Raw genomic sequence first — 26,011 nt, 5'->3', positions numbered from 1 at the left:
AGGGAATGGAGGTGCTGCCCGCTCAGGCTCCTCTCCTCTCTCCTGTGCTTCCTCCGGCCGCCCAGAAGAGTGGTTCCACGAAGGTAAGTCCCTGTTTGTCCTGCCGTGCAGGCCTGGCGGGTGCAGTGGGCACCAGGGACCCCTCCCCACCACCCCCCATTGCTCAGGCAGCCATCTCCATGACAACTGCAGGACCTTTCATCCTTGGGAAGTCCAGATCCCAGTCCCTTCTCCAGGCAGCCATCTCCATGGCAACTGTGTGGACATGACAACTGCAGGAATGTCAGCCTGGGGCTGGTCGGGAGGCTGAGGGGCTGTCCCTCTGTAACCTCAGAGCCGAGGGTGGATAGGGCCTGGGCATGTCCATTCCCAGGGGCACTGGGGAGCAGAGTCTGCCCCTCCGATGGGATGGGCCAGGTGTGGCTCAGATGGAGGGACCATGCAAATGCCCCAGGAGGCTGGGTAGGGCAGGCCCCTGATCGTCTGAACTCAGCTCTGCCTTCCAAGAAGGGGAAGGTTCCTCATCTGAGCGGGAGGGCAGCCGGGAGGTGGTGAGCTGGCTCTCACGGAGGTGTGCAGGCCGAGGCTGACGGGTGTTAGGCGGGGCTGCTGCAGGGACCTGCGGGTGGGGGGTCACCTGGCCAGCAGAGCCCAGGGCCGGGTCCTGGCCCCAGACAGGGGCAAGTTCCCCATGAGTGGGACTTGGCTCCAGCCCCGCCTCACTGTGCAGCCAGGCGAGTCCTGTCCCTGCCAGCCCTCGGCTTCCCTGTCTGCACCTCCCTGCCCCAGCCTGGGCTCCTGGGCCCCTCAGTTCACACACATGGTGGGTCCAAGGAGCCCTTTGGGAGGATCTGCAGTGCAGCTCCCAGCACCCGATGGAGGATGAGTCCTGGCAGCTCAGGCAGGGCTCAGAACTCCCTAGGCCTAACTGCCACCACTGCCCTTTGGGCAGAGCTGCCTGCCTGGACTCAGAACGGTGCTCTGTTCCCAGGCCTCTTGGTGCCCAGTCTTGGATGTGGGGGTGCTGTCCCCGCCCCTCCTGACACATACCTGCACCCTGCAGGGTCCACCTCACCTCCCACTGCCCTTCTGTTCCAGGGAAGAGGGATGGTGAGATGGACCGGAACTTTGACACTCTGGACCTACCCAAGCGGACTGAGGCTGCCAAAGGTGAGCAGTGGGAGGTGGAATCCAGGCCCAGGCCTGTCCAGGAGTTAAGCTTTGTACTACCAAACAGGCTGAAGGGCCTTGGGGATCCCATGGGGAAACTGAGGCCCACAGGTGTGGGGTTCCCAGGAGGACTGTGCAGTCCCTGGGCACCTGCTCAGGGCTCAGAATCAGGGTCTGTGCCACAGGTCATTTCAGGCAGGGTGTGGGTGCGGAGGCAGGGAGGAGCCAGGCACTTGCCAGGTCACACAGCACATGAGAGGCTGGCAAGGAATGGAGCGAGGGCTAGCTGGGCAGGGCCTCCTGTGCCAGCCGAGGAGCCCAGGTTCACTCCTAGGGGTTTTGGAGCCCCGAGGTGTAGTCGGATCCAGTTGGGAGGCTGGGCAAGATCACCCAGATCGTGTGGGGGAGCGGTTCAAGCTTCTCGCCCCATGTCCATTGGAGCCCCACTCTGTGTGGCACTTCTCTGTGCACTGGGAATCCAGCCTGGGCGAGAGAGGTCCGCCCTGCAAGCCCAGATGCCCAAGAGCAGGGTGCAGCAGCGCAGCCGTGGGAGGTCTGGGGGGAAGCATCACAGGCAGAGGGACCAGCCCATGCAAATGCCCTGCAGGGGCAAGTGCTTGGAGCATTTGGGGGACAGGAAGCTGGAGTGGAGGGAGTATGGGACATGAGAACTGGAGAAGGGGTGATGACATGTGGGGCTTGCGGGGGAGGGGAGGAAATGTCCAGGGACACAGAAGCCTAAATGTGGGGGCAGACTTGGAAGGCTGCTCCGCCCTCCTCTCTGGAGCACTGTCGGGTGGCTCTGCTGCCAGGCTGGAGCCTCAATTGACGAGGGACGAGGAGTGGTTGAGTGGCTCTGACAGGGAGGGTGGGCCTTATATACGGGTGGGGGGGCTGTTGCTAGGGAGCCTGAGTCCTGTTGCTAGGGGAGCAGCTGTGGTTATTGCCTCCCTCCCCACCCCAGGCCTCCCGGAAGCTCCAGCGTCAGGCAGGTCCCATTTCTTTGGCAGTGGGGTCAAGGAAGAATGACCTCGCCTAAACCCACTGCCACCTCAGAGCTTGGGTTGATTGCCTTGTGAAGTGGGAAGGCTTTTTACTCTTCGGTGGCTAAGGGGTGAACATGTTGCTGCTAAACATTCCTGATGATGCCACAGCCATCCTGGGCCACAGCTCTCCCTTCCCTGGGAGGGCTGAGGAGGGGGTAGGGGGTGACGGGGCGGCCTGGGTGACGGTTGGCTGCGGGTGCTCCGTGCGCAGGCTTCGAGCTGCTGTACCAGCCCGAGGTAGTGCGTCTCTACCTGTCCCTCCTGACGGAGAGTCGGAACTTCAACACTCTGGAGGCCGCGGCCGGTGCCCTGCAGAACCTCAGTGCCGGCAACTGGGTGGTGAGAGGCCAAGCCTGGCAGGGAGGAGGCCAAGGGAATCCCAGGAGTATTCCTGGTGGAGCTGCTGGGGGAGCTGCTCGGGGAGGGCTTTGTCAGGCGGGGGAGAAGAACGGTCCAGCCGAAAGGGCGGTCAGGGCTCAGGTGGGCGAGTGTCTGGTGTGTGCGGCGCGGCCAGCACTGAGCACACCTCGCACCCGCGCCGCAGTGGGCCACGTACATCCGTGCCACAGTGCGCAAGGAGCGCGGGCTGCCGGTGCTGGTGGAGCTGCTGCAGTCGGAGACCGACAAAGTGGTGCGCGCCGTTGCCATCGCCCTGCGCAACCTCTCGCTGGACCGGCGCAACAAGGATCTCATCGGTGAGGGCGGGGACGGGGGTCTGGGGCTCGGGCCACCCGCTCCTCGCGGCCCCCCTTCTGCCGGCGCCAGAGTGTCCTCACAGCCCCTGCCCGCAGGGAGCTACGCCATGGCCGAGCTCGTGCGAAACGTGCGCAGCGCGCAGGCACCCACGCGGCCTGGGGCCTGTCTGGAGGAGGACACAGTGGTGGCCGTGCTCAACACCATCCACGAGATCGTGTCTGACAGCCTGGACAACGCGCGCTCGCTGCTGCAGGCCCGCGGCGTGCCTGCGCTGGTGGCACTTGGCACCTCCAGGTGGGTGGGCGGGGCTTAGGTGGGGCAGGAGGTGCCCGCAGGTGGGCAGGGCAGGGCCGTCCTGGCCAGACACTGACCCCAGCCCGGACCACAGCCAATCGGTGCGCGAGGCGAAGGCAGCATCCCACGTGCTGCAGACGGTGTGGAGTTACAAGGAGCTGCGTGGTGCCCTGCAGAGGGATGGCTGGACCAAGGCGCGCTTCCAGGTTCGGCCCACCTGGCCCTTCTCTCTCACTTCGCCCAGACTGGGTACCCCGTGGGAGCACCCCGACCCACCCCGTCTGTTATGTGCCCTCCTCCCCCTAGTCAGGTTCTGCTAATGCCAAGGGCCCCAAGGCACCACCGAGTCCCGGAGGCTTGGACGATAGCACGCTGCCGCTGGTGGACAAGAGCCTGGGTGAGTATGAGGCAGGGGTCCATTCTGAGGTTCAGGAGTGTCCCTCCACCCTGCTGAGGGGTGAAGGGAGGCCGACCTTCCTCCAGGAAGATGGCCCCCTCCCTTCCCCTCCCCAATCCTCTCCACCCGTGGTGTTCACCTTGGCACCAGGCTGAGGCCAGCCCTGGTCCCCTGCCACCGCTGCAACCAGCCAGCCACCCGCTCGTACCTTGCAGACGGCGAGAAGCCAGGCAGCCGGGATGTGATCCCCATGGAGGCACTTGGTCCAGGTGAGGGCAGGTGCAGGTGCAGGCTGCTTATTCTCTATGTGGGGAGGACCTTCCGAGGAGGTGTGGTTGGAAAAAAGATTTGGTTTAGGGGTGCTCAGGGGTGAGGGGTGGGGCAGCCAGGGAGGGGTCACTGCCCAGCCAGGGTGTCCTGTCTGGCAGCTGAGGGGGCAGCTGGAGGGTTCTGAGTCGCTGGTGGGGAACAGGGGAGAGGCTGCAAGGCCCACCGCACGGGAGGGGCCATGAGAAGGCCTGGCTCAGAGCGGGCTAGGTGGGGGCCCTCTCCAGATTCACCCTGGGCTGAGAGAGAGATCCATGCCTGGTGCCTGCCTCAGAGTCCTCTCCTGCCTCCACCCCACAGATGGATACTCCGCCGTTGACCGGAGGGAATGCAGGGCTCGTGGCAGTGACCCTGCAGGGGAGGCCTCTGAGAAGGAATCGTTGAAAGTGAGTGGCTGTGGGCAGGTGTCCAGGGAGGTGGTGTGTCCGGGGGTCACCTGGAGAGGGGCCCAGGCAAGATTTGGTCTGGGGCCTGGGGTGGGGCTCACCTGCAAGGCAGTTGGACTAGGAGACCCGTTCGGGGTGTGGCCCTTCTGCCTTGGGAACCTCACGTCAGAGCCAGCCTGTGGGTGCAGGTGGTTAAAAACTCGCACCCACTGGGAGGGAGGGGGCCTAGGACAGAGGGCGCATCCGCACCCTCCTCTGCATGGTCTCACCTCCAGGGCAGCCCCTGCCATCTGCTCTGTGCCAACCCTGCCTCTCCGAGCCCCGCTGGTTCAGCTCCCCCGGCCCTCAGGCCTCTCCTCGCATGCACCCCGGCTCTCGCCCTGCCCTGCTGACCAGCCCAGCCCCCACTCGCCAGCTCGGACTAACCTGCTCTGTTCTGCCTCTAACGCCCTCCTGCCCACCGCCCTGCAGCCCGACCCCGGCAGGAAGGCTCCTCCTCCCGGGCCCAGCAGACCCGCGGTCAGGCTGGTGGACGCCGTGGGGGATGCTAAGCCTCAGCCTGTTGACTCCTGGGTCTAGCTTGCATGCCTGGTACGTTCTTGTTCTCATCTGGTGTTCGTCCTCTGTGCGGGGCCTTCTCTCCATCCCGTCTGCCTGCCTGCCTACTCCGCTCTCCGCACGCTCCCCGCAGGGCCACCTCGAGCTCAGCAGGCCTGAAGGCCCAGCGGAGGGAAGCCCAGGCTGGGGGCTGAGGGAGGGGCCCCCTGGCCTGCAGCCTGGCTCAGGCCCTGTGCCATCAGGGCCTGGAGGTCACGGGGTGAGAGCAGGGGTGGTCCACACCTTCCAATGCCCCCAGCACAGGGCCCCCCCGAGGAACACCCGAGGCAGCCGCATTCACCCGTGCGTCCATCGCCCTGCTACCGGGCCTGCTCAGCCTTCCCCTCTTCCCCCTCAGGGCCTGGGCCCAGCCGTTTGCTCTTAGGGTCTGATCTTGGAAGAAGGGACCTCGGGGAAAGGACCTCCAGGCGGCCTGCGCAGACTCCGCCGTGGAGCTGGGAGCCCCCGGCGGCGGGGGTAGGCAGCTCTTCTTTCCCTGGAGCTGTGGGTTCTGGACACGCCTGCCCTCCCGCCCTCGCTCCCCACTTCTAACTCCCGGGCGAGTTAGTTTACTGATATGGTGCTGTGTGCCAGTGGGAGCCCGGCGGGGCCCAGGGCCGGGTACCTGGCTTTGCTTTGGGGCTGGCGGGGCCCCTGAGGAGCTGGGTGGGGGTGGGGCCCTGGGGCCCCACAGCCAGGCAGGGAGGGGGCTCAGTGAAGGAAGTCTGAACCCAAGGGTGGAGGGGCTTCCCTGGGCCCTGAGTGGGGGGCGACCCACAGAGAGGCTTTGGAGGGCCCCGCCCACCCCCGGATGCCTGGAGCGCCTTCCCTGCTCCACTCTGGCCCCTGAGTAGCGCCTCTGGGACTGACCTTTGGCAGCAGCAGTGGGGGACTGCTGTTTAGTGCCTGCTGTTTGTGACTTAAAAACAAGAAAAACACTAATGAAAACAATTAAAAACAAAACCAAAATAAGATTATGGGTAAACATCTAAATTTTTGTAAGAAAAATTAAAAATTAAAAAAAGCAACAAAGGAACCTCCTGTCTTCCGAGGCTCAGCTCTCTCCGTGAGCCGCTCCCATTGTTTGCTGGGTGTCGGAGGTGGCCCTCGGTGTGTGTCTGCTGTGTCCAGCAGGGGCTCAGCTCCGAGTCCCCAGGGTTGTTTCCCCACATGCGTCCCCCTTCTACACACAAAGAGGAGTGGGCTTGATCCTGGGTGGTTAGCTGGGTCCTGAGGCCTGGGGTGGAGTCCTGGCCAGTGGCTGGTCTTGGGCACAGGTGGGCCTCAGCCAGGTGGGGTGATCCTGGGGTCTAGGACCCCACCCTCTGCTGGGGCCCCCGAGGTGGCCAGAGGTCCAACCACTTGGGGGCCTTGGGGCTGAAGCACCAGGTCAGAGCTGGGGGCACCTGTGGATTTAGGTGCCAGCTGGGCACCTGCAGAAGTGCTGCAGCTGGTCTGAGTCTACTCTCTCTTCCCCAAACAAGGCCGAGTGGGACTGGGGACGGTGCTTCCCCTCAGAGCCACACATGGGCCCCAAAAGGCTGGGCACTGGACAGACCACATCTGGCACTGCTGCAGGGCCGTGTCCACCTTCCACAGCACCTGCTTGGTCAGAGATGGACCTGCAGGCTGGCTGACTGCCTTGTTCCGGTTTCCCAGGTGGGGCTCACCCCAGCCTGCAGACATCCCCATGGGGCTGTAACAGGTCCCCTAGGCCTGGCCACAGGAGCAGTACTGAGCAAGGCCGACCTCCAGCACTGCTGCGGCCAGTCTGCAGTGTTAGCATCTGGCCAAGGGGAGCAGCTTGTGTTTGGTGCAAAGCTGAGGACACCAGAGGAAAGAAGCATCATCACAGTGGCTGAAAAGAAGCACTCAGTTCATCTCTTACCTAAATATTTAGATCTTTAATTTCTATTTTACTATCTTTTAAACATGATATTGGTATATAAGATTGTTAACAGATGATTTTAGTAAAGAAGTTGCATTTCATTCTTAAAAAGGAAGTGAAAGAACTCAGGAGTCCGAAGTGTGGGGTGAGTTGTTGGTTATGGTGCCATCCCTGAGGCATTGCTGCCACCTGGTGACGGCAGACCTCAAGGGCAGGCTGCGTGAGTGCACAGCCCCAGTTCCCCGACTTCTGACTTCCTGAATCAGAAGCGTGACTGGAATGCTGGGGGGTGGGGGTGGGGGTGGGACACTATCACGGACACCACCTGCCTGAGCTGGCCTTTACAGTCAGATACTTTCCAGTTTTACTGCAGTGATTTTGCAAGGTCAGCTGGTCGCGCTTGGGGTGGACCCACATGCAGGGGCCAGCGCGGGCAGGCCTGGGCCTCGCAGGCCTTGAGGGTGTTGCACTGAGGACAGACGCACACATTGCAGACATGGGGCAGCTAGGAGTAGGGCCACCACACCCTTCAGAATCCGGCTTGGCCAGGGAGCTGGGGCAGGGTGGGTGGTCAAGGCTGCACAGGGCTGCCCGGGCCCTTGTAGACGACCTTCTCCAGGCCGTCCACCACCTGCGAGTACTCAAGGTACGAGCTGAAGTGCGTGCACTCGAAGCGGCTGCTCCCACGCACGTACTCCAGGAACTCTGGTGTCCCCGGACAGATGACGTTGTCGGCCAGCAACACTGTCCCCTTCCGCAGCAGGCCACACTCCTGCAGGGACAGACGGGCGGTTGGAGGAGGTGAGGGTGGCCTAACCTGGGGTCAGCCCTGTGCCAGCTCCTCACTGGCAGCGGCCACAGCAGGAAAGGGCTGTGCTGGGCGGGGGTCTCCTTGCTCCTCCTGCATCCTCAGTACAGCAGGTGCTTACTAAGCGCTAGCTGGAAGTGTGAGTGGAGGAGGTGACGGGGCCAGGATTGGGAAAGCCACAGTGGTGACTAAGGCCAGTGGGTCCCTTGGTCACCGGGTGCCAGGAACACAGGGCTCCTCCAGGTCAGAGAGATGCCTGGTGCCCAGTGTGTGGGCTGCTGTCAGCGGTCACTGGAGGTTCAATCCGGCCTGACCAGGGTGACTGTTGGGGGGCAGAGATGGGGCACACCTCCCCACGCACCCACAAGCCTGGCCCTCGGGTCCACTCTGAGGCACCCCATTTCCACCAGCGCCTGGGCCCCGGGCAGCTGGCCAGTGTTCCGGGCCTGGGCTCTGCAGAGGGAGGAGCGGCTGGACCTCCCGGGTCCCTCTGCAGTCTCTCTACGCTGGGCGAGGAGATGCTTAGATTACATCAAAAATCAAAAGAGGAAATACCTCGAGAGGAAATGTTTGCCTGGGGGAGGGGGTGAAGGGACGGCCCAGTTGTTCTGTTGGTAGCTGAGTTTTCTTTACATGATCATCAAATAAAAGTGAAAAAGAAAAAAAAAAAAGCAACCCCAAACGCAGAAAGCAAAATCAAGCAAGGGCCCCAGGTGTGTCTTAAGTTGCCAGCAGGACCACAGGGGCAGACGGGCACCCCCTGGTGACTTAGGAATGCGAGGTCCACTGTGCAGCCCTCGAGTCTCCCTGGTGGTGGCTGCCTCCCTTCTGGCCCATAGGCTGAGGGAGAGGCCAAGGGCCCTCAGGCCAGAGTGGAAAACACAGCTGTGAGATCAGTGAGGCTGGGACAACCCATGAGCCAGAATTTGAACAAAGTACCTCTATGGAATCATGGAGCGTTTCTCTTAGGGAAAAAAAAAGGAACTTCCCAGCAACCTTGATGAGAAAGGGCAGCCTGGGAGCAGGCGCCCCCCACCCCCTGCCCTGCCCAGCCCCAGGAGGGCATCTCAGGTCTGGGCAGGAAACGCCCAAGGCGAGCTGGAGCTCATTCTGAAGGATGCAGGTGGACAAGGTGGGCTCAACAAGTCAGGTGCTAAACCCACAAGTTAATCACGGAGGAGGGATGCAAAAGCTGTGCCACCCTCCTGGGTACAGAGCCCTGGAGAGTTCTGGCCAGAAGCCCACGTCCGAGTAAGGCTTTGTGCTGGCCGCAGGGAAGGAACGGCATTCAGAGGACCAGAGCCGGGTCCACTGTTCCCTGACCCTCCCCCCTTCCACCCAGGGTGTGGGCTGGGCTGAGACTCCAGCCACCGTGTGGCTTCTGTCTGTCTCTGGCTCTGGGGGAAGCCAGCTGCCCTGCTGGGAGGACACCCAAGCAGCCTGTGGAGAGGCCGGAGCAATGGGGGACCGAGGCCGCCTTGAAGCAGCTCCTGGTCTGAACAGCCACCTTCCCTCCCAGCCCCTCACCCCAACCCAGGGGGAGGAGCCAGGCCCAAGCAGAGCCTGGCTGCAGGGCTTCAGAGCGCACGTTCCCAATTCACAACTTTTCTTCTTTTGAGATAATTACCAGCTTTGAACAAGCGGCACTGAGAAAACTATTAGTTTCCTAGTTACTAAGGGCAATATTTGCTGCTTTTCTATCAATGCAGGCCCCGTAATTATCACACACCCCAAAGCTGCTGAAAGCGCCCCTCCCGGTGACGCAGGCCCAGCTGCTCAGTTGCCCAGATGTGTTCCCTGCGGCCGCCCCGGCTCTGGCCTGAGGGCCTCTGTGCCAGCCCCCCACTGCCACCCATCTCGGCCAGCACAGGTCCCCGTGCAGCTCCTGGTCTGGGTCCCCTGCACCGCCACCCCTCCCCACTCCACACAGCCAACAGGATCTCTCCGGAAGACAGGTCTAGCCTGCCCTCACCTGCCTGAAGCCCTCCTCCGTGCCCTGCCTGTGTGGTCAAGCCCTCCACACACAGCCCTGGCCCACTGCCTCCACCCTGCCCAGTCCCAGACCATCCTGCATCCTCTCACACCCCCCAAGCCAGGGCTGGTTCCTTCTCACCTTGTCCAGGCACCAGGCCCACAACACCCACGCCAACACCACTGGAGCAAGGTCCTGCCCGGCCCCAGCTATGGCTCAAGCAGCCGTGCCCCCCACGGCCACAGTCCCCCTGTGCCGGGCGATGCCCGGCCTGTGCGGGAGCCGAGGTGGGCGAGCAGGGGACTGACAACAAGGGTCAGCCCCATGTGGCTGCCGGGCTGGAGGCCGTGGTGGGGCAGAGCGTGGTGGTCGGGAGGGACAAGGTGGTGGTCATCAATATTGAGCTCCACTCACCTGGGGGTGAGGCAGCCTCCCGGCTACCACGTGGTGCCGGAGGAGCAGCTGGCACTGAGGCTGGACAGCCTGGGGGTGGGCACGGGGGGACGGGGGCGATGGGGCGTACAACAAGGAGTCTGGGGAGGAAGGTGGGCAGGAGACGCGTATTTCCCTGGCCGGCACCTGCCACCCAGTCAGGAGAGCCGTGTGGCCACTAGGCTGCCTCCCTCTTGTCTCCCCGGCCCAAGCCCTTGCAGCCCCGGGTGTTCACCCCTCCCAGCCACCCTGGCACAGGCTGCCCTGCAGGGATCCCCCTTCCTCCAGTCACCACCCCGCCCAGGGCCCCGCACTCCCCTCGACGTCCTAACCGCAGGCAGGCTGGCCCAAGCCTCCCAGGCCCCCAGGGCCGCCCTTGGCTGGGCCCATCCCGGCCAGGCGGGCGCAAGGCTCCTGTCAACTATGAATTGGCATTTTCCATTGGCACTTACCATCTACCTCTACAAGGATTAAATCATTTGCTGCTGCAGCTGCTGACTGTCAACACCCACTGAAAGGAGTTCAGGTAGAGAGCTAAAATGAGGCACTCTGTGCTCTGGGAAAAACTGGCAGAACAGGTCTTCACATAGATATTTTCAGGAGACGATTTTATGAGCCCAATTCTTGTATCTCCTTGTATCTAGAAAAACACTAAAATCCTTCATGGTGATGACCGCTCCTCGTGACTAGCAGAAACATTTGGCAAAAAAATATGCGCTCGATTGCATGTACTCCCCCTTCACCAAAATCACATATATACTGACCTTCCCCCCTACCTCTTTGGAACAGTTTCTCAGAGCTATCGGGGGTCCTGTCTCCCAGGCTGCAGTCCTCATTCGGCCCCAAATAAAACTTAACTTGCTACTCTCACATTTTGCAATTTTTTTTAAGTCGACACTGACCTCCAGGAGGAGTGTGTCTGGCAGGTACCGGTCCTTCCAGTGATCGAGGAAGACCATGTCCACAGTGTCCACGTCATATTTCTTCTTCAGCTGGGGGATGATGTCCTCGGACGCCCCAACGACAACGGTCACCTGGAACAACAGACCCCCACCCAGACTCCTGAGTGTCCAAGGGGCTTCTGGGAGACAGGTTCCTGCTCTGCCCCTCCCTCTGGGGGCCTTGGGAGTCTCCTGCTCTGTGGACCGGGGATGCGGGCCAGCTGGGTAAACGTGGCCTTGAGCCGCCAGGGTGTGGCCCAGGCCCTTCCTGCCCTCCTGGCCCCTGGAACCTGTGTCCACATCTGTCACCCTAGGAATGGTGCCGCACCCTGTCCTGCAGGCCTGCGAAGTCCACCATCTGCTGGGTGATGGCGGCGTAGTCAGGGTTGAGCTCGATGGTGAGCAGCCGGGCACCAGGCAGCAGCAGGCGGGCCATTCGCACGGCCGAGTAGCCACAGTAGGCACCCAGCTCCAGCAGCACCGAGGGACGCTGCTCCCTTAACACGGCGTCCACGATCTGGCCTACGGAGGGGAGTGGGGTGAGCAGGCAGGGGGTGACCCACCCCAGTCCTGGCCCATCTCCTTCCTGACTGAGCAGCAGCCCCTCCCAGTGCCTGGTCCCTCAGGCCTCTGCTTTTGCACACGCTGCTCCCTCTCTTTTCCACCATTCCTCCCTGCCCCCAACTCGTCCTAACCCAGAGCTGCCCTCTGTGGAAGCCCCCAGACGTGACAGACGTGACAACCACTGTCCAGCCCCCACTCTGCCCCCAGGCTGCACTCAGAGCCTCCCCGGCTCCCTTGAGCTGGACACTGTCAGAAGGTCCAAGGGGGCTGGACAGTAGCTGTCACGTCTGTCCCCAGGGCCTGACTCCAGGGGGTGTAGTGCGGCACTTGCCTGTGCCCCAGGCTGGAGTCCAAAGGTCAGGAGGCAGCCCAGGGGGGGCCTGGTGCCTGTGCCTGGCAGAGTCCAAGGGTCTCCATACACCCTCAGGCCCAGCCAGGACACCCAGGGACCCACTGCCCGCCCTGTGCTGACACGTGGCTCTGCCTGATGGCCTGCGAGTGCAGGGCCCACGTGGAGACTCTGCTGTTGCCTCTGACTGGCATTGGCAAGGGGCCCTCTGAACAGCACCTCCTGGGGGGGTTTATCAAATGTCCCACCCTCTCGTGGGGACAGCAACGTGGGCGTCTGGGCTCTGCACAGCCCCTGACCCTCACCTGTGCCGGCCGCACTGCCCACCTTTCTTGTCGCCCACGTTCATAGCCCACTCCTTCTGCGAGCAGTAGGCGTCGATGGCATCCAGCACGCTCTCCGGGTCCCCGGCCACCGCGTGCTGCAGCACGTGGTGCAGAATACGCTGCTCCTTGCTGTTGCCCATGAGGAGGTTGCGGACGGGGTGCAGGACAAGCTCGTTCCAGCCAATGATGAACAGGCCCCAGAGTCGCAAGGCCTGCAGCAGCCACAGCAGCGCCAGCAGCACCAGGCCAAGGGCGCCAGCTGCCAGCAGCAGGGGCGGGGCCTCCAGCATCCGAGATGGGGCAATGGGCGGGGCTCTACCCGGCCTTGCAGCCTGAAGGACTCCTGGGAGCACATGGTCACCACGGTGTTAGTAACCTGCCCTCCTGGCTGACCCATGCTCTCAGTCTGGGGGTGCTGCCACTGACCCCCCCGGCCAACCCCCCCCGTGCTGATGGGGGTACAAGGTTCAAGAGGCCAGCCACATGCCTGGTGGCCAGCTCCAGGTGAGCACAGCCACAGCCCCACCCACCTGCACACCACTTCTCGCTGGGGCTGCATCCCGGGTAGGGAGCGGGTGTGTCTGGCTTCCCCCAGCCCCGCGGCCTCCCAGGTGGCCCTGACAAGGGACACAGCTGGCCTGAGGCTTGTTTACACAGCACAGGGGAAGCCAGCCTCAAGCACAGCCCCCTTGGGCACTCCAGGAGCTCATGTGGCCCTGTGAGTTTCCAGAGAAGGACACAGGGAGCCCCCAAGTCAGGCACACAGGGCACACAGCCCATTGGCTCTTCCCGTAGGGGACGACCACACAGGGCCAGTCTGTCCCCTCTTCCCCTTTGAGGAGGAAGGCCACCCTGCCACCCACACCACAGTGGGAGCGAGACAGGCCTCCCCCTGGCAAGCGACCCTTTAGGCAGGTAGCTGGGGTCCCAGTCAGATGAGGGGCCCAGGGCCCCTGAGACATGGCAAGGCTGAGCTGGCACAGAGCAGAGACCTTAAAATGGAAAAGGATGAAAGACAGAGGAAGGTGGGAAGCTTCCATCGGGGCTTGCAGTCATGCAGGGGTCATGCACAGGAAGGGGCCACACAGGACCCCACTCCCCGAGAAGCTCCCATTGGGAAAGGCACATGGGAAAGAGGGCAGGCCAAGGATCTTGGAGGGGAGACCCCTCGAGGACAGCTCAGGGCTCCAAACCCCAATGCCCTGGACCACGAGGAGGGGGCCTGGTGGGCAGAGCAGGGATGAATAGGGGAGCCTGGACACCCAGACGACTGAGTGGTCTCAGGCCACATGGCCTATTTACACCAGGCACAGTGAGCCCGTGGTCAGCAGGTCAGAGTCTGCACACACAAAGGCCCAGGTGGGGTCCACGCCCTGCTCTACTCCCAGGCCACTGACCAGACCTGCCTCCTCAGACGGCTCTGCCCCCCACGCCCCTCCTCTGAGCTCAGCAGCAAAGCAGATGGAATTTGTGTGGGGTTCTCCTGCCTTTAGGTAATTTAAGCAGGAACCATAACCTGAAGGTGACCAGAGTCCTGGCACGTGGGCCCCTCCCGGAGGCCGGTCTGGCCCTCAAGTGAGAGCAGAGAGGCAGTGAGACGTAGCCTGGAGCGTCCCCCAGTCCAGGACTCCAGGGACGGCCTCCCTGGTTTCCCTGGTCCTGGCACTGCCCTGCAGGCTAAGGAGGCACATGCCCCACGGGGCAGGACGCACCACCACCCAGGAGGCAGGTGGGGGAATCACAGGGGAGGCGCCGTGGGTTAAGGCACAGCGCTTTCTTCCAGGGACAGGTGACAGGACTCAACAAGGAGGGGCCGAGTGGCCTGAAGTGACCAGAACTGCTCACTGTGCTCCTTTCTGCGAGCTTAGGAGCCCCTAACCACACCTGTGTTGCTTTATGTATCATGACTATCTTCACTAGCGGTGGTGAGATGTTGGATCATTTTGATTTATTCTCTGGGTTGATGAAAAAAACTAATAAATGTTACACATAAATATCAAAAATAAGAAGGAATATTCCAGGGACTTCCCTGGTGGCTCAGTGGTTAAGAATCTGCCTGCCACTGCAGGGGACACAGGTTCGAGCCCTGGTCTGGGAAGATCCCACATGCCGCACAGCAACTAAGCCCGTGCGCCACAACTACTAAGCCTGTGCTCTAGAACCCGTGTACCACAGCTACTGAACCCTGCGTGCCTAGAGCCCGTGCTCCACAACAAGAGAAGCCACCGCAATGAGAAGCCTGCGCACTACAACGAAGAGTAGCCCCCACTTGCTGCATCTAGGGAAAGCCCACGCCCAGCAACGAAGACCCAACGCAGCCAAAAATAAATTTATTTTAAAAATAAATAAATAAATAATAAATAAAGCCACTGAAGGAAGCCACACTTGGAGGAAGTGCTTCAGGGCCATGGAGAACCCTCTAAAGGGAAACAAAACATGGAGGGCTCCTCTTGTTTCAGGTCTTCGTACCCAAGTGTCTTCTGCTCTGCCCTTCCAAAGGGCCACGGTGAGGTCACTTGGTGTACCCAGCGGTGGCCTTGGGACCCTAGGATCCCAACGCCCTGCTTGGCTCTGGGCCCAGGGTGGGAGATAAAGAGCCCCAGTTACCCTGATAGGAGGACAAAGGGGCCGTTGGCCAGAAGGTAAGAGCCGATGACCGAGGGGCACCCTCGAACCCTCTGTTTCTGTGTGTCCTAAACACACCATGATGGAAAGGTTTTAAGGGGCTTGCAAAGTGCACTTTCCAAACATGGTTCCCGACCGCAGTGAGGGGAAGGGGCAAAGCTCTGTGCAGGATGCTGTGTCCTGTTCCCGGTGGCTCTCGCCTCAGGACAGGGGCAGTCCTGGGAGAGGCTGCTGTGGCGATCCGGTTTTGCTGAGGAGGCTGGACCTTCATGAGGCCTCCACAGGTGACACATTTAGCATCATGATAGCGAGAGGGAAGTTGAGGGAGACACAGATAAATGAAAAGACATCCCATGTCCATGGACTGGAGACTTGACATTGTCAGGATGTAAACAGTGCCCAGTGTGACCCTCAGATACAATGCCACTCTCACCAAAAAAGTCCAATAGCATTTTTGCAGAAATAGAAAAATCCATCCTAAAAATCATATGGAATCTCAAGGGACCTACAATAGCCAAAACAATCTTGGGAAAGAACAAAGTTGGAGAACTCACACTTCGTAATTTCAAAACTTACTGCAAAGCTACAGTAATTAACACACTGTGGTACAGACACATAGAACAAACGGACAGAACTGAGAGGCTGGAAACAAACCTTCACATCTATGATCAAATGATTGTTTTACAAGGTGTCAGGACCACTCCATAGGAAATTGTTCTGGGACAACTAGAGTTCCGCCTGTGAAAGAATGAACTTGGACCCTTACCTCACACCATATACAAAACTAACTCAAAATGCATCCAAAACCTAATTTTAAGAGATAAAACCATAAAACTCGTAGAAGAAAACGTAGGAGTAAATCTTCATGACCTTGAATTTGGCAATGGATTCTTTGATATGACACCAAAACCACAGGCAACAAAAGAAAAACAGATAGAATTTCATTAAAATTAAAAACTTTGTGCATCAAAGGACACTATCTAGAGAGCAAGGGACAACCCAGGGGATGGGAGAAAATATTTGCAAACCACATATCTGATGAGGGTTTAAAGTCCTGAATATATATAAGAATTCCTACAACTCAAAGACAACAACCCAGTTAGAAAATGGGCAAAGGACATGAATAGACATTTCTCTAAAGAAGATACACCAACAACCAATAAGCACACGAAAAGGTGCCCAACATCACTAGTCACTAAGGAAATGTAGATCAAAGCCACAAGGTACGACTTCACACAAATTAGGATGACTTCCCCCAAAAAAGGGAACATAAAGAGTGTTGGCAGGGATGTGGAGAAATCGGAAACTCGTGCACGGCTGATGGGAACGTAAGACGGAGCAGCTGCTCTGGAAAAAAGCTGGTGGTTCCTCAAAATGTTAAATATAGAGTCACCATATGACCCAGCAATTCCAATTCTGGGAGTGGACCCAAGAGAACTAGGAGCAGGGACTTGAACCTGCACTTGTCCACCCACGTTCTGAGCAGTGTGAGTCACAGCAGCCGAGGGACGAACGAATGGAAACGGACGAACGGACAAAGTGTGGTATATCTGCACACTGGGGCATCACTTGTCTATTAAGGTGAATGCAGCCCTGATTCATATCCCACAAGGAAGGAAGTGCTGACACCCTGCTACATCACGGATGGACCTAGAGGACGTTATGCTCAGTGATATAAGCCAGACACAAGAGGATAAATACTGAATGTTTCCACTCATATGAAACACCTACAAGAAGCAAATCCACAGAGACAGAAAGCAGAACAGAAGTTGCCAGGGGCTGGGGAGGAGGAGGGTAATTACTGCTGAATGGGGACAGAGCTTCTGCCTGGGATGATGAGAAAGTGCTGAAAATAGCGGCAATGGTTACCCAACTATGTGAATGCACTTAACGCCACCGAACTGTACGCTTAGAAATGGTTAAAATGGTAAATTTTAACTTATGTATGTTTTACTACAGTAAAAACAGTGGAAAACCAAGAAAACAAGACACCTTGTTTCTGGTCCTCCCTATTCCAAAAAGAAAAAGGGACACACCACTCCCCACTAGGAAGCAGGATCCAGAAAAACCAGCCCAGCTCCCAGTCTCTCTGTCCTCTGGCCGCCTGCCCCCTGAGACTGGGTGCCTGAGGGCTGCCTGCTGCCCGCCCCACAGTGCACACTCACCCCCTTCTGGGAGGAGGGGAAGGCCTTCTTGTCCTGAGCTTCCTCCGACACCTCCAGTGTATGTACATACCCTGCATCCATCTCCCCAGAGACAGCATGTGGACCTGGGTAAGGGGCAGGCCCTCTCTCCCAAAACCACAACAGCAACAGCCCACCCCGCAAACCTTCCTTATTATAAGCCCATTATTTTTATGGCTGCGTTGGGTCTTTATTGCTGCTCGCGGGCTTTCTGTAGTTGCCGCGAGTGGAGGCTACTCTTCGTTGTGGTGTGCAGGCTTCTCATTGGGTGGCCTCTCTTGTTGAGGAGCCTGGGCTCTAGGCACACGGGCTTCAGTAGTTGTGGCTCGCGGGCTCTAGAGCGCAGGCTCAGTAGTTATGGTGCACGGGCTTAGTTGCTCCGTGGCATGTGGGATCTTCCCGGACCAGGGCTCGAACCCGTGTCCCCTGCATTGGCAGGTGGCTTCTTAACCACTGCGCCACCAGGGAAGTCCCAAGCCCATTCTTAAGTGTTCCCCCTGCAACCCCCAAACCACGCCATCCCTCATCTCCTATCACCACTTATCCTCCTGGAGATAATCCCCCCAAGGGTCCAATGCAGACGCTGGCCAGGGCCCTGGCCCCCCTCAGACCCAGGTGGGGACCGGCAATCGGGGCACGGACACCCAGAGCCATGGGATCTTCCGTCCCGGGGTTCCGAGGCTTGTCTGAAAGGTCCATCAAGACACTGGGAATGCCTCTGGCCCCTCTGCAAAGAGCTGAATGTGCTGTGGCGCCCGGGTGGCCCTCCCCCTGTCTGGAGAGCAGTGGATGCCTGGGCCTCAGCCACACTCGTGGGGAAGCCGAGGGTGGGCCATGTGGCACTTGTGTGGGGGCTCCAGGAGCCACACAAGGCCGGCCAGCCTCCCGGAGAAAGGGCTTGAGGGGCGCAGCGTCCCCAGAGGGCAGGCCTCAGAGCACAGGCAACAGTTGGGGGCAAAAGTGTGGGCTGGCCAGGGTCCTTGTGAAGGGGGTCCAGGAGCTGGGTGTCTGCCGGGGACACGCAAAGCTGTGCGCTCAGGCAATGCCCGTGTACACCCCGTGGGACGCGGAGGCCCAGGGACCACAGGCTCATCTCCCTTCCTTGTGATTCTGGCTCCAGGCACGTCCACAGACCACAGTGAGGACAGGTGCTACCCCTGAAGCAGGGGGCAGGGGAAGGCCAGAGCACCTCCTGGGCTGGAGTCCCTCTTGGCCCTTGGGGGCCACTCTGCTCCTCCCTGGGGACTCCCTGCAGCCCCACTGACGGAGCAGCACTCGGGCTGCCTCTGCCCACTTCCTCCTGGTCGCCACAGCATCCTTGCTAAGGATAAGGTGGTCTTGAGTGGCTCCCCTTTCCACTCCCTCCTCCCCCAGCCCCTGCCTCCTCTGCCCTCTGTCCCTTCCGGGCCTTTCCCCTCCCCCCAGCCCCTAAAATCCCCCAGCCCCTGAAACCTTGGGCCCTGCCCCACTGGGGGCTCTCAAGGGACTCAGGGACCCCCGAAAGCAACCACTTGAGGCTGAAAAGGAAAAAAAAGTGAATTGGAAACATTTAGTCTATGCCTCCCTATGATTATATATCAGGAAAGAAAAAATCTTAAAGGTGTCCCCACAGATGCTGGTGGGAAGCTTTAAGGCCTCATATGGAACAGGTAATTAGCCTGCCCCACCTGCCACAACATGATTTGGATAAAAATATAAAACAAAGCAAAGACAAGGTCCAACTCTTACATAAACTAGTGAGTTTTATATAATTGTATTTATGTCTGACGCATAGCTAAAATTTTTTTTTAAAGAAAACCATCTCTGTTTGCATCTGTCTGTAAGTTTATATAAGATTGTATGTTTATATATATATATATATATATATATATATATATATATATATATGATATTTCCCTACCTCCAGATGGTATTACTAAATCCAGTTATAAAATTCCTTAAAGGAGTTCTATCCTAATTGGCTTCGAGAGGAACAAGCACTTACATAAATTAAATCTTCCTAAAACTCCTGAAATATAAGGACCAACTCAACTGTTTTTCAAGTTCCTGTAATTTGGTAAATCTTTGCTAAATAAAACTAGTTTAATATTGTTCATTTCATAAAACAGGTGTATCTTTAGAGTTGTCAACATTAAACATAGTGCAAATACACATTTTTATTCTACTTGGTTTACTAGTCAAATAGCTAATATTTTATCCACTAGACATTTAAGATTTTACACATAAGTTTGATTTTAAATCAAATCTAGTCACTATTCTGACAAACTTTATTTTAATAATAATTGTGTTTTATAATGTGTCTGCCTAAAAACAGTTTCCAAAATCTTTTTGGTAACTTGCAACCTTAGAGTTATGCCAAGTTAAGTTAAATAACAGATATTCATTGAATATCTAAATAATTTCTAAATAAGATAAAGTGCTGAGGATTTCCCTGGTGGCGCAGTGGTTAAGAATCCGCCTGCCAATGCAGGGGACATGGGTTCGAGCCCTGGTCCAGGAAGATCCCACATGCCACGCAGCGACTAAGACTGTGCACCACAACTACTGAAGCCCGCGTGCCTAGAGCCTGTGCTCAGCAACAAGGGAAGCCACCGCAATGAGAAGCCTGCTCACCGCAGCGAAGAGTCACCCTCACTCGCCGCAACTAGAGAAAGCCTGCACACAGCAACAAAGACCCAATAGCCAAAAATAATCAGTCAATTAATTTAAAAAGATAAAGTGCTGAAACATTCATTATTAGGCATAAGTTTATATACTTTTGGCTTCTCATGTTTATATGATACAAAGAAGCTAAAGACATTTGGGTGTGTTAATAAACATATTCTTGCCACAGTTAAACAATTTGTACTGTCAAAAGCATCTACCTTACAGATTACGAGATGTTATATTCATAAAATTTGCTAATCTGCTACAGAATACTGGGATATGACAGACAATTTGCAATTGCCTATTTCCTAGTTTTCTCTGTAAAATAAAGGTTGCTAATGGTTAAAAATTATAATCAGTGTGTGAGAATAAAACTACTACTAGATACAAAGCAAAGGGAAACAACTTGGTACACAAAGTTGGAAAATAGGATGTGTTCTTATGTGAAAAGTACGCAGAGAATGTAGGATGTGTTTTTGTTAGGGAAGGAGAGTCGTTTTGTCCTCAAGTGAAATAAAAAAGAGGGAAACAAACCTGAATGGACATAGAAAGTGGTGGAAGGTCTGTGGAAAAGGAATTTTGTGTTGTGAGGTTACAGCTGGCTAAGGTTAAATGGATTTGTATACAAAGTTTTCTTAAATGAGCTTTACCATCAATAGCATACTGATACAAAACTAGAGCTTGTTTTCCTCTCTGTTAAAATGAGATTTCTTGGATTATTGGTCTGCTTTTAATAAGAGATTGTAAAAGGTTTCTCTCTGCCTTTTGAATAATCTTCCTAGGAAACAAAGCTGTGTCTTAAAATAATTCCCTGTACCCCTCGTTGCCACTCGGGAGAACTGAGTGTCCCCATTGGTCAAAAGCCCAGGTCTGCAGTCCTGTTTCCTCCTGTTACTACTTGTGAGCTCCCGTATTGTCACTTGGTTAAGGAGGTAACTGAGTCTTGTTCTGCAGTGAGCTGGGATCCAATTTAATCAAGTGTTCAAACCGTCTGACATTTTGGACAACCCTGTCTTCCCAAAATCAATCCTAAATGAAGTCTGGATCTCAAAATGGCTTTGGGATTTCCCAGAGGGTCCTTGGAAAATCTCAGTGGTTTGTACTTTTACCTTGTAAAAGAAGGGATGTTAAAAATAATTAGGTCTGTCTGTTAAGATAATAATTAGGTCTGTCTGTTATGGTAAACTGCATGGGAAGCAATGTCAAATAAGAAGAGAATCTTAACTTTCCATACGTTATATTTGTACAGGTAAACACTATTAATATAAATATTTTAGAAATTTTGTTTGCTTTCTATATGTTCTGGTATAATGTTATCACTCATAATTATAGTTAATATTTAGAATGGTGTGTATGTTACAGAAACACCCAAATTTCCTTGTTAATTGTGTTTTTATGATGACCTCTCATCAGTTCTTTTTTTTTTTTAATTTTTATTTTTGGCTGCGTTGGGTCTTTGTTGCTGTGCATGAGCTTTCTCTGGTTGCGGTGAGCAGGGGCTACTCTTTGCTAAAGTGTGCGGGCTTCTCATTGCAGTAGCTTCTCTTGTTGCAGAGCACGGGATCAAGGCATGTGGGCTTCAGTAGCTGTGGCACGCGGGCTCAGTAGTTGTGGCACGCAAGCTCTAGAACGCAGGCTCAGTAGTTGTGGCACACAGGCTTAGTTGCTCCATGGCATGTGAGATCTTCCCGGACCAGGGCTCGAACCCATGTCCCCTGCACTGGCAGCCGGATTCTTACTGCACCACCAGGGAAGCCCCTCTCATCAGTTCTTTAACCACAGTCATTTAAAGTCTTTTGTCAGATACAGGTAACTCTGTTTCACTCTGATACTTCTCCAAAGCATTTGTAATCAGCTACAGGCCAGGGGGCTTCATCCTCAACAAAAAGGGCTTGTCTCAGAGACCTGCGGAAGGACTGGGCAGGGACCTTGGGCAGTGCCATCCCTCTGGACTAAGGATCAGAACCCAGAACCCAGAACTCTAGTGGAGAAATCCATGGGCCTAGGAACTGCTCTCCCAAGATCAAGCAGAACGAAAACTAACTACATGACACAATGTTCATTGCAGCTCTATTTACAATAGCCAGGACACTGAAGCAACCTAAGTGCCATCGACAGATGAACGGATAAAGAAGATGTGGCGCATATATACAATGGAGTATTACTCAGCCATAAAAAGAAACAAAACTTGAGTTATTTGTAGTGAGGTGGATGGGCCTAGAGTCTGTCATACAGAGTGAAGTCAGAAAGAGAAAAACAAATACTGTATGCTAACACATATATATGGAATCTAAAAAAACAAATTGGTTCTGAAGAACCTAGGGGCAGGACAGGAATAAAGACGCAGAGGTAGAGAATGGACTGGAGGACGCGGGGAGTGGGAAGGGTAAGCTGGGACGAAGTGAGAGAGTGGCATGGACATATATACACTACCAAATGTAAAATAGATAGCTAGTGGGAAGCAGCCGCATAGCACATGGAGATCAGCTCGGTGCTCTGTGACCACCTAGAGGAGTGGGATAGGGAGGGTGGGAGGGAAATGCAAGAGGGAGGAGATATGGGGATGTATGTATATGTATAACTGATTCACTCTGTTATAAAGCAGAAACTAACACACTATTGTGAAGCAGTTATACTCCAATAAAGATGTTAAAAAAAAACCCAAAACTAACTACATGAGACTAAGTAAACTGACAAAGCATGATTACAATTTTTATGGCTCCTGTTTAGAATACTGTTGGCTCTTTTCTTTTTTAAGAGTTATTTGTTTATTTTTTAAGTTATTATTTATTTATTTGGTTGTGCCGGGTCCTAGTTGTGGCAGGCCAGCTCCTTAGTTGCAGCTCGAGGGATTCTTAGTTGCGGCTCACTGGCTCCTTAGTTGCGGCATGAGAACTCTTAGTTGCAGCATGCACGTGGGATCTAGTTCCCTGACCAGGGGATGAATGCAGGCCCCCTGCATTGGGAGTGCTGAGTCTTATTCACTGCACCACAGGGAAGTCCCTTGTTGGCTCTTTAATGTCCCATTTTCTGGATATTAGAGAAAAAAAAAATTTCCCTTTTCTCTTAAGCTGTCTATGAGTCATAACAATCTAGTAAGTTATACATCTGTAAACAAAATTGAAGCATTTATGTTTTTCTCTGTACCTGATCCCTCCAAAAATCAGAAACTATTATTGAGTATCCTTATTTTCATAGCAATATAGTTATTTGCATAGGTTTAATAAGACTCTGTTTTCTTTGTGATAGGACATAACTGAAAACATTGGTTGTATTACCAAGGAATGTCATGTTTGAAAATGACACATGGATTCAGCTATGACTAGACGGTTCTAAGGAACTGCAGTCACTTTATGGAACCAAGGCTTAAAAAGCCCTCTGGGAAAACCCAGCCTGGTGCTGGGCATCCAGGGTCCCCAGTCTCCCAGGGAGCGAGGAAGGTCGCCTCCTACAGGCCTAGGAACCCTGGGATATTGGGGGAACCTTGAGCAGAGAGGAGTTCACTCGAGTCTACAGGTGAATTCTGCTGGCACTTTCTTGACTTCCTAGTCTTGGAAGCTTTTAAATGTCCAATCTGAGATTCCCTGTAAAAAACTCCACGAGGCAAACTTTAAAAGGGCTGTGTGTCAACCATTATTCTTGCTGAACTTATGTAAAGAATCAGCCCAAATCTAGTGAGACCAGAGCTATTTTGTAAACAAGAATAATCTTACTTTATCTTTGATCAAAAATGGAAGTGACTACAGAGAGAAATTTTGTCTCAGTGGAGAAAATAATACACCTTGTGGGTCATCAGAGTCCAGTCCTGTCTATTGCCTTTGAGGTTTTATCTGCCTGTTCGCTGGACTGCACTGCCAACTTACAACATTTGTCAGCATTCAGCAGATCCCCAGGCCTTTCCATTTCCTTCAAAATCTGGTACACCTCTCCAAATATCAATTTTTCCCATTTTCCTCCCTCCCTCCTGGTGTGACTGCCCAGACCCATCCTGGGACTCAGGTGTCGTGTAGCTGCCCTTTTCCTCCAGGGTCTGAAAAAGCCCTGGAAGCTGAAGGCAGATAAGGTGGCAGGAACTTCAGAGAACCGGTCACCACTGCCCATCACATGTGGGCCACTGCGTGAGCCCACCGGGATGCCCACGTCTCCCGGGCTCTGCTCCGGACGGAAGTAGCCTTGCCTGCGACCCTGAGGTCTCCACATCACCACAAACATTCACAGGCAAACCAGGAAATCTAGTGGACTGCCACCACGGCCTCACTCCACCACTTAGAGACTTGAGAGCTCAACGTCTAAAATCTTCTCAACTGGCCGGCCTCAGGACTGAAAACCCGGGTTTACTGTTGGCTCCGACCATTCACTAAGGAGACGCTCCCAGACAGAACCCAGCCAGGCCCCTCTGAGCCCTCTTCTCCAAGAGACCTCCTGTAAAGACTGGAACAAACACTGACTGCGTTTCACAGCTAGAGGCCACTTCCCTACAATGCCCTGGCCCCCCACGGTGCCCGCCTGACAAGCTCATCACTTCTAGCAACACCGTCCAGCTTCTGCAGGAGGGCAGGAGTCAAAATCCAGTTGGCAAGCTCAGGTGGGAGTCACATGGCCCATGCCTCTTCGCACTTTTTGTATTTTCTACCCCGAGTCTCGAGCCCCGATGCCCCCCCACCCATACTTAAAAGGCCCAGTTGCCTCTGAGCAAGTCTGGAGGGTGCTGGGGTCTTTACCCAACTGTGCAGTTACCAATGTCCTCTGTGTTTATCTGACCCACTCTCCTGGCAAGCCCCTCAGACCCTCCAGTAGTGGAGGCAGCAGCGTGCAGGAATCCCACTGTTCAAAACTCAAAGGCTGGTCTGGGGCAGGTCGGGACCCAGGCTTCCCCCTTCTGGTAGGGCCACCATTCCCACAAAAGGTAAGGCCCCAGGGCACCCCGGGACCTCCCAGAGCTACCAGTTGGCTGAGGCCCTCGCCCAGGCCCCAACGGTTCTCCCTCTCCGAGGACCCAAGGACAGTCAGACCCTGACTCCGCAACCCATTCCCATGGCCAAGCCCTCCCAGAAGCCAACACGCCTGGGGTCGCGGTCTCCAAGCCCTGTGGTGGCCTCTGTGCCCAAGTGGACTTTCTTTCTGCAGCACGACTCCCCCTTCCTCCACCAGCCTGGTGCCACCGCCCCCACCCATGTCAGGAGACCCCACCCCTTGTCCAGAGAGCCCCTCACCCCAGGTCCTGGGACACCCCCACCCCCCACCCCACTTAAGGTCTAGAGACTCCACCTCATGTCCGGAGACCCACTACAGATCCGGGGACCTCGCCACCCTAGGTCCCGGGACCCCACCCCAGGTTAAAGCCCCCCTCCATGTCCGGAGACCCTGCCCCAGATCCGGGGACCCGACCCCCCATTTAGGGTCCGGAGACCCCACCTCACCTCCGGAGACCCACCCCATGGTCCAGGGACATCCCCCGCCCAGGTCGGAGCCCCCCGCAGGCGGATCCCTCCACCCGGATCCGCCCCCCATTCGAGGCTCCTCGCTCCGGGTCGGAGCCCCTCTCCCCGTCCGGACCCCGCCGGGTCGGCCCCTGGCCGCGCGCACCAACCTTGGGCGTCTCCGTCTGTCGTCGGCGCAGGCAGCGCGGCGGGCAGCCCGACCCGGCCAAGGCCCCAGGCTGCGGCGGCGGCGGCGGCGGCGATGGCGGCGCTGTGGGGATCTGCCAGGCGCTTCCGGTGGCGCGTGCGGGCCGTGCCGGGCGGAGCGCGGGGCGCGGCAGGTCTGCGGAGCGCGAGCTGGCGGGCGCAGGATCGGGGTCCGCGCGGGGAGGCGGGGCGGGGGCCGAGGGGTCCGCGCCGGCGCCCTTTCCCCGCGGGGAACAGCGCGGGGAGAGTGGCCGCCTCCCGATCCCCCGGCCCAGCATTACCTGTGGTCCCGACCGTGGTGACGGTGGCTCATCTCCCGAGGTCACCAGGTTTCGCGCCCTGCGCACCCCACTGGACAGGCCTCCCACCTCCTCCCCAAGGCCCCGTGGGCGCACACAGCAGGTGCTCAATAGATGCACGTGCAGGGAATCGAGGGGACGCTGAGTCCGGCGGTCTGCGCTCTGTGGGTGCCATGGGGGAGCGGAGCACACTCTGCTGGTCCTCCTGGAGCCACCAAGGGTCATGGACCAAACCAGACAGCAATCCGATGACCGCGAGTGCTGGGCCTGCTAGGGTCCTGAGCACCGGCTGGGCACACAGGGCAGGGGTGGGGTGGTGGTTCCCGGTTGGGGGGCTCCCCCAGAGCTGGCCACAGTGCCACCGTAGTGTGGCCGGTCCCACGCATGACAACATTCTCCCCACCACATCCCTGCAGGGACCATCCCCCAGACCCTACC

General features: G+C 56.6%; 3 protein-coding genes across 9 annotated transcripts in view; 2 read left to right on the top strand and 1 right to left on the bottom strand.

Moving 5' to 3' along the window:
* ARVCF (ARVCF delta catenin family member) overlaps positions 1 to 5,976 on the top strand; it is a 35,833-nt gene extending 29,857 nt beyond the window's left edge. Inside the window, exons 9-18 of one of the 2 annotated variants that reach the window (XM_081252825.1) lie at positions 1,099 to 1,170; positions 2,428 to 2,555; positions 2,761 to 2,911; positions 3,008 to 3,206; positions 3,301 to 3,412; positions 3,513 to 3,603; positions 3,819 to 3,872; positions 4,231 to 4,316; positions 4,788 to 4,907; positions 5,272 to 5,976. In XM_081252825.1, coding sequence (XP_081108951.1) covers positions 1,099 to 1,170; positions 2,428 to 2,555; positions 2,761 to 2,911; positions 3,008 to 3,206; positions 3,301 to 3,412; positions 3,513 to 3,603; positions 3,819 to 3,872; positions 4,231 to 4,316; positions 4,788 to 4,895 — 1,001 coding nt within the window. In that variant the 3' untranslated portion in view covers positions 4,896 to 4,907; positions 5,272 to 5,976. The remainder of the gene's footprint in view (positions 1 to 1,098; positions 1,171 to 2,427; positions 2,556 to 2,760; positions 2,912 to 3,007; positions 3,207 to 3,300; positions 3,413 to 3,512; positions 3,604 to 3,818; positions 3,873 to 4,230; positions 4,317 to 4,787; positions 4,908 to 5,271) is intronic. The other variant, XM_081252826.1, reaches the window with a different exon arrangement.
* An 821-nt stretch (positions 5,977 to 6,797) lies between these two features.
* On the bottom strand, positions 6,798 to 25,320 carry COMT (catechol-O-methyltransferase). The gene is made up of 5 exons (XM_081253437.1): positions 25,238 to 25,320; positions 12,195 to 12,536; positions 11,283 to 11,476; positions 10,916 to 11,047; positions 6,798 to 7,573 (listed from the first exon to the last, which is right to left on the bottom strand). The coding sequence occupies exons 2-5, from the start codon at positions 12,481 to 12,483 to the stop codon at positions 7,373 to 7,375; spliced, it is 816 nt and encodes a 271-aa protein (XP_081109563.1). The 5' UTR covers positions 12,484 to 12,536; positions 25,238 to 25,320; the 3' UTR covers positions 6,798 to 7,372.
* The window catches only part of TXNRD2 (thioredoxin reductase 2), a 34,500-nt gene continuing 33,802 nt past the window's right edge, over positions 25,314 to 26,011 (top strand). For all 6 annotated transcript variants that reach the window (XM_081253429.1, XM_081253428.1, XM_081253433.1 and 3 more), the window contains exon 1: positions 25,314 to 25,408. In XM_081253429.1, the coding sequence (XP_081109555.1) occupies positions 25,330 to 25,408 (79 nt within the window). In that variant the 5' untranslated portion in view covers positions 25,314 to 25,329. The remainder of the gene's footprint in view (positions 25,409 to 26,011) is intronic.

The sequence above is a fragment of the Mesoplodon bidens genome (genome assembly GCF_964165515.1).
Source record: "Mesoplodon bidens genome assembly, chromosome: 13".
NCBI lineage: Eukaryota > Metazoa > Chordata > Mammalia > Artiodactyla > Ziphiidae > Mesoplodon > Mesoplodon bidens.
Note: the sequence above shows the minus strand (reverse complement) of the source record. Positions and strands in the feature narration are given on the sequence as shown.